General features: G+C 41.0%; 1 protein-coding gene across 5 annotated transcripts in view; it reads right to left on the bottom strand.

The window, feature by feature from the left end:
• The window catches only part of unc5cb (unc-5 netrin receptor Cb), a 118,141-nt gene that overhangs the window by 47,068 nt on the left and 58,302 nt on the right, over positions 1–12,771 (bottom strand). For all 5 annotated transcript variants that reach the window (XM_020629783.3, XM_020629784.3, XM_065965523.1 and 2 more), the window contains exon 2: positions 4,912–5,142. In XM_020629783.3, the coding sequence (XP_020485439.1) occupies positions 4,912–5,142 (231 nt within the window). The remainder of the gene's footprint in view (positions 1–4,911; positions 5,143–12,771) is intronic.

Genomic DNA, 12,771 nt, shown 5'->3' with positions numbered 1-12,771 from the left:
GTGGTGAAAAAAAACGAACATGCCATTTTACTTCAGGTTCAGTGCGTTCTTACTGCCTCCTTGTTCTGGCACACACACACACACACACACACACACACACACACACACACACACACACACACACACACACACACACACACACACACACACACACACAGCACAGCACAGTGACATCCTACACAGAAGCTTAGCTCTCATGTAAAATTTACACGGTGCGACAGCAGGCAGACGAACAGCCGCGTGTGCAAATTTGCTTCCGATTGTGGGTGTGCTCACATACACTTGTGTGCCTGTGGTTGTCTTGTGTCTACTTCATGCCGATGTGATTCTTCATAGGTGATGTGTGCTGTAAGTATGAGATTGTCCAAAAATTGATGTGGGAACATAACATACAGACTTGCAGAGTAAAAATCAATATTAAAAACAATAAGCAGATATGAATGAAAGGGTGTAAGACATGCACCAGATCAGTTAATTCTTTCTGTTTCTGCTCTCGACTGTTTCAGAAGAAGGTTCCAGTGCGTTGAATTGTGTGTCAGATGTAAGAATAAACCCTCTGCACTGTAAGACAGCCTAAGGAGATGATGACAACACCCTGTAAGTCTACTTTAGGAGTCATTCATGACTTCATAGACATTACTGAAGCAGGATTAAACTCTTGCGTGTTGCACTTGAACACATCAGAGGGATCACTCTAGCTGAAGATCAGGGCTCTGATCTGAGCATACTGACCTCATCCAGTGACCTCATGTTTGCTCAGCTAGCAGCTCACTGTATAGCATTACAACGCTAACAATAAAACAGATCGCACTCAAGTTGCAATCAAGATGTGCAAAGAAATTGTGTCCCTTGTCAGGAGCAGCACTGAGGGGCTACTTCACACCGGTCTATGTGGCCATTAGCCGGAAGAGAAACGACTCTACAATAGGTCCCATTAATAGCCGGCTGAAGCATGGCTCCTCATTGGAGATGATTCATTATTAATGTGGTCATTAAAGTGAGCGAGCCCAGCTCTTTAGCGTTAGCACCAGCTAGCATTATCGATCAGTCCAGTCAGGCAGAGGAGGAGGCATTGGTCATTGAGGGAGACCTGAAGCAGGAGGGTAGGGGCTAAGTGCTCTGATTATCTGGCCAGATGAAGAGCACTCCTGTTTGATCCTCTACCTCATACCTCAGAGAGAGTGACAAGCTGTCTCCAGTGTATATTACCCTAGCTAGTGGTTTCTACTTATAATTAATTTGATGCTCATTTGCTCAGATCAATGCTCCTTTTGCTCACAACAGAATATAACCTGCTCTCAACACTGTGTTCAGATGACAGCAGGAGGAGTGAATGAAGCTAAGTCATCACTGTGGAGGCAGCCATTTGCAGGGAATCGCCTATCTTCAAAGAACTTTTTCATTCTCGCCTCCTGCTAAGTATCATTTTGTACACGTAATGTTTTGCTTCTTGTTGGTCTCATAACATCTCATGTTCATAGTTAACACAAAATGCTTCCCTACTGCCCTCTTGTTCAACTTGAAAATATGTTTCCAACAGGGTGCCGTCTTTGTTTTTTTCAGTCAAGCCCATACTTGCTCATCTTTAATTGTCCAAATTGACTGCTATTCTATGAAAAAAAAAACATTCTCCATTTTTAACATGATTACCTGCTTCTTAGAAAACTACAATTTCCAAGTCTACCTCCTTTAAAGTTGTATGTACTGTCGTCATGTACTTATACTGAGGTTTTTCGCGTCAAATGCTTCTTGAAAATGTGCACTCCATGTCGCCGCTGTAATGCAGCGTTGGATTATAGGCTTTTTGGACAGAACATATACTTGTGTGAGGTGTCACGCAGGTTGAGTCACAGTGGAGACGGCAGATAAGTTGTTTCATGCTGAGAAGAACACTGTACTGAGAAAAGGCAATCAGTGATTCGAGCCCCATATTGTTGAGTACATTGCAGATGATTCACACATGTTCAAAACGACTGTTATTGTGTTCTGTGGAAATAGAGAATGATATGATTTGGCTTTTTGACACTGATCCGAAGGAAAATGTTGCCTAAAAAAAGCTAAAAAATGATCCAAATACTTGAATAAATATATAGTTTAAAGTTTTTCTTTTTCAATTATCACTGTTTTAAAGTCTGTATTAAGTAGATGCTGTAAACATCTGGACTCTGTGCAACAGTCCTAACTAAGATAAAGCTGAACCAACATTTTTCTGTTCAGTTTTTCTTTTACATTAAAGGAATCTTTTTGTACTTTCTTTTAATAAATATGTTAATACATTAAAACCCAACTTGTACTGTATAATACCAATGGGGACTCAACAGTTGTTTTTATTCGCACTGTATGTTAATCTTGATGCTAATAGAAAATTGATTTAAATCCTCTGCACAAGCCTATTATCAACACTATGACTTGATTTAAAGAGCCAAACACTTATTTTACACAAACAAAGTCTACAATGCAGCTCCTGTGTATTTAAATGAGGTTAAGAGCAACTTAGTGCTCATAAATCTTTGTCAAACATCTGGATAAAGATGTCATGGATGCAGCGAATAAACTAAATGAACAAAAACATTAGCAGTTTCTTCCTCACGCTCTCTATTTGTCTGTTGCGTCCTTTGAACTCATTTCGCAAGACCATTGTGAAAGTACTCCCCAACATGAAACCAAGACTTAGAGACAGGATAAGAGACACAGGAGTTAGGAGAGCAGGGCGCAGAGAGGGAATGATCCAATTTCTTCAGGCTACACTATCAGTGCTATTGACCAGGCCAGTTTCTATCTGTGCTCCTTTTCTGTCAATCTGGGGAAATCAGAGAGCATTGGAGTGGGTAGCGAGAGGCTGCGCACACATCCACATTCTGGGCTCTGGTGGTGATGTGTGTGTGTGTGTGTGGGGGGCACAAGAGCATAAATGAATGAATATCTGTGCAGTAAATAGCCTGTGGATACGGTTTGCTGTGAGTGGGTGCATGTGTGATGTGTGGGTTGTTTTCTGTGTTGATGCTTTCAGCGCAAAACCTTCTGACACAAAGGCCAAGAGCCACTGCTACCTCCGCCCTCTTCTTTGTCATAATCAGAACCATGAAACACATCCTCAGATGTGTGTGTTTCTTCCTAAAGTACACAAGGTCAAAATGAAAGGAGTTCAAGCCGAGATTCAGGTTGTTTTTCAACATATCTTTCAGTTTTGTTCAGACTACAACACTCTTTTTATATTGACTTTTTGTACTGTTTCTGCAACATTCCTGTGTTTTGACAGGAAAACAGAACCTATGCGGCTGTTTTTAAAATACAATATGTAGCGCACATGCCTTAAAATTCATGTTAAAGTGAAGTAGCAGCTGCCGCCATGTCCATGTGCAAGCATGCAGACATGTGTGAGGCATAACAGTGGGATGAAAAGGGTAAATGTGAAGTGATTGGTACCTGTGGGCGACAGAAAGAACTCAATTTCCAATAGAGCAGCTGAATGCAGCCAATCAGTGCTGGGCTGTTTGTGTGTAATGGCTCCCGTGCCTTTGGGGGCTGAATTCTGCTGAAAAACAACCCTGCTGGAGCTCTGCTGCCTCTACTTCCTCTCAATGGTGCAAACATGTACATAAACACACACCTACACACCCCAAAAACACACATAGCACAAAAGTGGTGATGCTGGAATGCCAATAGAGGAAATATATCCTTATTGAGAGGCTCAGAGTCAAGTGTTTCCTGCAGAGAGACTTTGCAACTCATCCATCAAATGAAACTGTGAATGCATTTTTGGGGGAATATGTGTTTGTATGTTTTTATCAACCCTACCTCCTTTATTTTTTATGTTGTCAATTTGCTTTCTAAATGTATGACAGTAGTTATGTAAGTCTGTGAGAGGTGATCTCTTTATAACGTACAGAAATTATTGGATGGAATATTTGGGCATTCAAGGATGATTCTGCATCCTACATATGTTTTATGAATTCAACTAAAGCAATTAGCTAAGAAACTGTATTGGTCATTCTTTGGGACCTATAACCCGAATCCTACAGTACAGTATGTATCCATGTTCATGACGGTTCATGAGCCGATTGAACCACAGATGTGCTCCTCTTAAACCAAACACTCGTTGAAATTACAATTGAAAAAACTAACTAACTGACAAATAATCAGTAAAGCAGTTTCACTTTAGAAGTCAGAGTTTCTCAAATGCTCTTCGATGAGCACAGGACATCAGAAGGGTTTATGAGCTGAGTTGTTGGCTTTGTCAAATAATCTACGAAGGTCTTTTTTTTTCTGCAAAAACAAACCAACTGGGTAATTTGTACATGCAAAACAAATGATTTTGTTTCAGAGTCCTTTTAAAAGTCTATGTTTTCTCTGATGGTCTCATGAGGCTTGCATTGAAATGAAAAAAAAAAAAGAGTTCAATTGGAGGATTGAAATTCTGAGTCGGGGAAGGCCTTACATTTGGTTAAATTTGGAAAAGCTTAAAGGGATCAGTGAGTGCTTACTGTTTTGATATAAAAATAATAAAATGATGTGGCAACGGTGGACTAGCGGTTGGTGTGCGCGCCCCATGTGCAGAGGCTTATGTCCCCGACCTGTGGCTCCTTCCCTTCAATGCATCTCATTCCCCACTCTCTCTCTCTCCCCTGTTTCAAACTCTATCCACTGTCATATCTCTAAAATAAAGGCATAAAAACAAGCCTCCCAAAAATGAAAGTATTCTATTGCTGATTTCTTACACAACTGCTTTGAGTTCACAAAACCCATTCAGTATAAATTGCATTAGCAATGAAAACTTTTAGGCTATGACAAAGACATTATACTGATTATTGTGGGGGGGGGAGGGGGGGGGATTAATTTGCAAATGTTCATTTGTCACTTTTCTGTTCAGGGATCTGTCTGAATGTGCAAGAAGCTGATTGGTGTACTGACCAGAGTTCTCGTCGACGCGCTCCTCCACCGTGTGATCCTTCTGATGAACCCACTCACTGTTGCACTTGAAGTAGATCTGGGTGGCCGGAGTGGCTTTGCAGTACAGGTTGACCGGCTTGTTCTTCACTATGTAGGCCTCCTCTGGCTCCATCAGAAACACAGGCAGCGGCTCTGGGGGGTCTGATGGGAAGGTTTCAGGCAGCTCCCCGAGACCAATAAAGTCATCGTCCACTGTGGAGAGAGAGAGAGAGAGAGACAGAGGGTGAGATAAAAGGACAGATGAAAGGAGGGAGAAGAAGCCAGAGAAGAAGAGAGAACAGATGGGTCGGGAGAGAAAGAAAAGCAGACAAGAGGCAGAGGGACAGTGTATTATAACCACACTCTTTGGATGGGGATTATCCGTTTGCACAGCACACAGTGAAATCCCTATCATTTGATATTTTTGAATGTTTACACAAGTGTATTTTAGAGCACAGGAAATTCTGGTATTCCTCTCGGGCAATAAGGCTGCGTAGATTTACAGAAACTGGGCCTTGCTTGGTCTAACCACAACCGGCTACTGCTGAGCAACGAGAGAGAGCCAAATAATAAGAAGCAGAGTTCAGAGGTTGACTCTGAGGAACAGAAGTTATAAGCTGATCTCCCTCTCTCTCTCTCTTTGCTTTTGTCTCTCTCTCACACACACACACACACACACACACACACACAAGCTTACAGATGCATGCTCACACACATGCAGCACATCTAATGACCTCAGGCTTTTGGCCCAGTTTGTGCCATTCCTCGGATACTTCTGCAGTAGACAGATACGCTTCCCTGTAATTACAACTCCCTTTCATCTCCCTGTCTTAAATCACATACACACAACTGCACTCCCTCACACACAAACATGCTCACAGAACTTCACAAGCACACAAATATACAGGCACACACACACACACACACACACAGAGACAAACACAGCCATGAGCGAGCACAGCTAACTTTCGAGCTCTTTGAAGAGAGCATAGCTATTCGCCACCCCATTTGTCACCTCCAGAACTCTTCTATTCTTACCATCGAACCGGTAGACATCAATTATTCACAAGTGTGAAAGAAAGAAGGCAGAGTAACAGAAGGTGAGATAGAGAGCGAGGGGGGGGGAACAGTAACTCAGCCAGACAGACAAAGATTGAGACATCGAAATGGAAACCGGGCAGACAGACAGAAACATATAGCACAGGCGCGCAGAAACAGGAAAGGCAGACTGTTCGGATAACAAAAGAGTTTATCAGCCCATCAGTAATTCTTCCGTGTCCTGCCTTCCATCTAACCGCCTCCCTTCACGTAGTACTGTGCGGACACGCCGGAGCCTTGTTGTCTTGACACAGGTTGCCTCCTGGATGCTTTGGGGAGCACTAAATAATGTCTCGGCCGGACAGATATCTCCCCACGATGTCTCTCTCTCTCTCTAATGTTATCTCTGCCTTCATACCTGCCACCGATTGAAGTTGATTGCCAGGAAATGAAAGGGCAGGGGTGGTGGTGTGTGTGTGTGTGTGTGTGTGTGTGTGGGGGGGGGGGGGCAATCAGAAATGACCAAAGTCATCATCCACACTGGGAATGAGGGGGGGGTTTGTCTGTGGGCGGTTATGAAAGCCTTTAAAAGTGAGTGTGTAACTGCTTTTGTAAGAGGGTTTTTTAGTTATTTTCCAAAACTGATACTAATACAGGTACCAATACAGATACAGATATAGATACAGCTACTAATAATACAGATATCAATACAGATACAGAAACCAACTCTGATACCAGAATAGCTACTGATGCAGGTGCCATTAGCAGTTTCCGTATTGGCCTCAGAAATAACCTTATACATGGTAGTGAGTATTGGCGAGTGCACCAGTCAAGATATCATTCTAATTAGCACCCAAACATCAACAGTTTCAGTCTTCAGTGCGGTGCTATCATGTATATTTTTCAATCACACTGGTGTTAGAGGGGTACTCCGTATCGGCCAATATATAAGTCAATGTTTCAGTACTGGCGATGAAAAAATGAATTTGCTATAATCATGATAAGAAAAACATTTCACTCCCTTTTTTGTTGTTGGCTCATAATATTCCGCTAATTGAGTAGAGGTAATGGGGTTTAAGTGACCTGTAACCTTTAAGACTAACTGTCCTGTTACACAGTTTGTGCTGGAAAGGAAAGGCTGGAACAAGATCTTTAACTGTTTTCATCAACTTGTTTCTACTCTTCTGCCGCTGCAGGATGAAAAGCTCTGAAAACATGCTGGAGCTTTTCATCCTGCATGTCTTTATGTAGGTGACGACTCTTTAATATAGAAGTCTATTTCAACAGGCCTTGGCTCAGTCGCTTCTTTTGCTGCTCCATAGTCTTCAGTCCACCCACATCCTCAGCCAGGGGACCGTGACCCAGAAACAGGCAAAAGAGAGCCAAGGAAACTCATTAAAGATTGTGTTAGCCTTCTTTCACCCTCCATTCCCATTATATCTCATTCTCTCTCTCTCTCTCTCTGTCTCTCTCTCTCTCTCTCTCTCTTCCTCCCGGCACCCTGGCTCTGTCGAACTGTGAGGTAGAGAGATCTGAGACGGCCATGAAAGCATCGCTCCCATCCACACTGACACACACGCGAGCAAGCATTAATGCACGCAGAGGCACACACACAAACTCGCTCACAGATATTCAAATTCATCAACTTCCTCTGTGCGAGAAATAATAAATTCAAGTGAATGGAACTAGCCCTGCAGTGAAAGATCTGCCCAGAAATGAAAAAAGACACCACATGACAAAATGAAAGCGGCTGACTCTTACCAATCAAATCCCCCCCCCCCCAAAAAACAGACAACCAGCATCTTAGCGCCTCCTCTCTCCGTTGTCCCCACCTCCCGGGTGAACAGAATACTGAGAATAACAAGAAGCTCAAAGAGCAACGATACTTTTTTTTTTCTATTTCTAACTCCTACATCTTCCATTCATATGAAACGAGAAAACTGTTTAGTGAGGTTTCAGCATCGCCTTCTACAAGATGATGCAGTCTTTATGGATACACACAGTATCATCACAAACCTAAAACTCAACCAGTGCAGAACTTATACCCATACAGATATCTACTGATCAAAGCTGCATTATAAAATACTTTCTCCTCTCTTTTTTTTTGTCTTTGTTAAGGAATATTAATTTAGCATGCCTCTACTATTTGGTATGCAATATTGATTTTTCAAAGCAGGCTTGAGTTTAATCAGAATCTTTTCAAATTGCCTCCATATTGAGTGTTTAAAATTTAATGAAATATATATCCTCGCAGCACTTTAATTCAAATTGTATTTTGCTCTATAATTGGCTCAGTTTTCCTAATTCAAAGGGTAATCTTTATAAGTGAATATTTAAGAATCAAACTGAATATTAGTTGAATTTTACATCACGTACACATCCCCAACTACAAAATGTTTTGCACTTAATGAACTGCATATTGCTCTAAAAATGTAGCTTCAAAGTGTATGGTTATGTCCTTGTTGGCATTGTCAATGAACCCATCAGGTAGAGGGCGTAATGGTCTGTAAAAAGCAACATAAAGACAGAAAAGAATGAATCACACGAATCCAAGCTGAGCAAGTGGGAGTGAAGGCAGGTATGATAGGGTCTTGGCAGTCAGCTCCTCTTTGGCTTGAGTTGACTCCAGTAGATGTGGGAGTGCAGCAATATTAGGAGATGATTACATTTTGGACAAAATCAAAGCAACACCATAACACTGGCATGGCTACATATAAACGCCCAGCCTCTGAGATAAAACGTATAACAAGTTAGAAAAGAAATGTACACATACAGACACATCTAGAGCTAAAAACAGAGTATCTGTGTTACATAAAAACATAAACTGTTACATAGAGAAGTGCACAACACCCACACCAGACACAAACAAATAGAAAATCATATGAAATGTATGAAGGTTGGGCTGTTCATCCTGTAGGAGTTTGTCTATTTTAAAGGTGGTAAACAGCCCACCAGAGCCCACATGATGCGTCCAATTAGCCAAAGTCCAAGTTTGCAATGCCCATCATTTCTCCAACAAGTCTCTATTGACATAATTTTCCTTACATGTTGTCTTGGTGACCACCATATCATTGGGTGTAACAGGGGCATAATGACTAACTTGCACCAATAGCCAAATCTGTTCCAGTATACCTGAAATGGAGCTGAAGTAGAACCTCCTAAAGAGACATTACTCCTCGCCTCTGCAATCAGAACACTACTGTTACTTGACAGTCAATACCTTGGCCACATTAATGAGGTCTATTCTGCTGAGAACAATGAGAACTGATGACAGGAGTTTTAAAAAGCATTACATCTCACGTTTGTCTACACTGTGATGATGATTGCGTTTTGGGATTGTGCTGCTCGTCTATTGCTTTTTCAATATTCACTTCAGACCATTAGGGCTCCTGTAGTTTACATATTGACGTCATGTTTGAAGAGGAGACAAAGTCGATTTTTTTTTTTCATGAAAGATGCTCTGGAAATGTGCCAACAAGTCCTAGAGAGATTTCAGAGGATACCTCTAGAGTGAGCAAAAAATAGTCTTTACACACACGACTATTATGTACTTAGTCACCAAAACAAAGTGAGTGTATCTGTGAGTCCCCTGTCCAAATCACAGGGGAAACAATTTATTTGTACAATTTAAAGCATTACCTGTTCCATATGGAGACTTTTTATTAGTACATTTTTACATTAGGCAACATGGGTCAGTCTATATGAGTGTATTTTTCTGCATGAGGGATCCTAGATCTGTATTAATGCTTTGCTATATTCTATTGTACTAACAGAGGACTTGTAACAAGACCCTTTATGTTAAACCCTTATGTTAGTCTGTTTCAGTGGCCCACTCTGGGTTTTTTGTTTGTGTTTTGTTATTCTTTAAAATGTTTAGTTTATCTTGTAAAATCTCAAATCCAAGCAGTATTTAGAAGTTGAAAGAGATGGAGAGGACTCTATATATGGGATTTTTGGTGCCTGAATATAATACTATGCTGTAGATACTATGTATATACTCCATCTACACTACTATAGGATATCACCGGTCTTCCTGTACTGTACACCAAAGCTGAATATGTGTAAGATTGTATTTCTTAAATCACATATTCTATGTGAGTGTCTGCGATAACAGCTTTTGAACGCTGGACTCTGACACCTCTGTGCAAGATAAGCTCTCCCCATTCTACCTGTGCTTACCCAGATTTATCGTCCCGAGGAAAGCACCGTATCAGTGGAGCCAACGTTTCCCTTCAATCAGGCGAGAGTCAAGCTGAACAAGGATGAACGCCGGCATAACTCTTCTCCCTCTTCATTCCTGTTTTACCTTCTCCCTTTCACTTTTTTCCACTCTTATCCTTCTCATCATAAACACACAACCATTCCTGCTCCAGGTTGAGGGATAGATTGGTGAGTGGTTGGCTTAGATAGGCACACAGCAGGGAGTTTTACGAGGTGTTTTGCTCTGCCGCAGTGGGGAAGGACAAGAGGTGGTATGCAGTTGAGTGGTCAAGCGGAATAATAAACCACTCAGCTGTCATGTCAATTGAAGCAGGATAAATAGACTGTCAATCAGATCTACCAATAAATGTGCTTTGAGCACACCTACCCATTATATTGAGTGAACATTAATCAATGGTAACGACTTCCTTTAGTCAATACTTGTTAGTATTGGACCCATATATCCCAGTTCGATAAATGAATATGTGTGGCTGTTTTTCAGAGGGGAAAAAAATCCTTTAGAAGCTCCATGAGAAACTTACTGAGCGCACGCTTACTTCCACTCTAATGTCTCTTTCCAGCCAAGTGCTTTATATACACTAATGTGTCTACACACATTGTCCGCAGGGCCCCATCTAACGCTTGGCTGCAGTAGGTATTTATTGATTACAGTTAGGGGGGCAGTGACCCCTCCTTTAGCCCTGTCCTATCTGAGCCTCTCTGCAGGGGCTTGCTAAGCACGCTGATATTTCATCTCCAGGGAATCCTGCTGTCACAAAACCCAGCAGGGGAAGAGCAACAAAAACAAGCAAACAGTCCTTAAAGTTAAAAGTCAGTTGGTTTAAGGATTAACCTCATTATCAGTTCACAGCTCCTGGTCCATTGCAGCGATTGTTTTTATGTAATGCTATGGGAGGGAATGCTGAAATAATGTTGTATTATAAATGTAAAGTATCAAATAAACCTTCATCATATTTCAGCTTGTCTGTTGATTAAAACCAAAAAAGATAATTTACCGGGGAAATTCTGAGGGAAATCTGGCCATATTAAGTTAAAACATCACATTTGGTAACTAACTACAGACAGACAACTGCTTATGACTGCACCCAGGAACTTCCTTGGTGGCTAAAGGCATATGACCAAAAAAAATAATAGAAAGGAAAACTAGCGTTAGCTGCTGTCTCACTTAACTAATGAGTTATTGCTGCTTGGATTATGACCCAATAGTACTCCAGATTGTTATTATCGTCCATTCAGTTGCTTAATAATCTAGAAGTGGTGAAATGGTCCACATTATTAGCTGGACAGAGCCGGCTTGTATGTGGCTAAATGCTATCATTAGCTGTTGCCTAAATTAGCTAATCAGTTGTCAACTATATTATTTTATTTCAAATCTGGCCAGATTTTTCTTATTGTTATGGTGAACAGAATGCCTATGAGCTGAGTGAGAGTTTCACTATTTTTTAAACCTGCTGACTTTTAACTACTAGGCTAGATGAACAAGCTAAGGTTGGACAGCAGCTAATGCTAGCACAGTATCAGTTATTTTAATTTAGTTTAAAAATTTAGTAATATTAGCATTCACTTTCTAGCTAAGTGTAATACTATTAAGAAAGCGCCTGTTTTCTAACTTCTGTTCACAGTTTTCTTACCATAGCTAAAGGCTTAAAATGTTGATTTAACTTGGGATTTCCGGCAGGTTATCTATTGTCTTTTGAGTTGCTAATCGATGTTGAAGCAGGGGAATCTTAATGGTTGGTCATATACCCTAAATTTAAACAATTTACACCCTAGAACAAACCAATATAACATTATAGCATAGTTTTAGCTTCAAGTCATAAGCATAACATCAGAGGAAAATGGCTGCTATGTGAAAATGGTGAATGCAGACTGGACTCCCAATGACAGAGAGGGTGCCCACATACGCTGCCAAATAAACCCAATAGAAAATGTAATCTGGCTAATATAAAGCAGCTCATCTATGTCTCATCTTTAACAGAGTATGTGATGTCATCCAAAAAATTAATGTGCACAAATTGATCGAGCCCAAACACAAACCCACAAAAGAGACGATAGTTCTGAGGAGCGGGCTTGGAGAAAAGAATGTGAAACGTTTCAAATAAGTAATGGGCATTTATAAAAATCAATCTAGGTTTTTCAATCTCCATGCAAAGTGACTTTAGGTTATAAATTGAATGCAAAAAAGAAGATTCTCATCTAAAATGAATGGAAGGTAAAAGTTGTGTGTTTGGCTTCAGAGCCTTCTACCATTTATTTTTTCCTGTCTGTGTACAGCCGGTCATGTCTTTCTCATTGGGGGTGTTTATATGTTCTCTCTGGTGCTTTATCCCTGACCTTCACATGGTCTGCTCTGGCCGCTCTCTGGCAGGAGGCAGCTGGTGGTTGCCAGGGTCATGCTAGGCCTTGGCCGCTGTCTGTCCAGTCACATCACAGCGCCAGGAAACACAAGGTCAAAGTGTCATGATAATTAAGGTTTGTCATTTCAGTTTCTTTTTTAACCTACCAATTATCACCTCCAAAATATACCAAATGTTAAAAATAGATCCAGATTTCATACTGCCATCTATGTATAGGTTTCTGTTT

The sequence above is a fragment of the Labrus bergylta genome, chromosome 17 (assembly GCF_963930695.1).
Source record: "Labrus bergylta chromosome 17, fLabBer1.1, whole genome shotgun sequence".
Lineage (NCBI taxonomy): Eukaryota > Metazoa > Chordata > Actinopteri > Labriformes > Labridae > Labrus > Labrus bergylta.
This window is presented reverse-complemented; position numbering and strand designations above follow the sequence as displayed.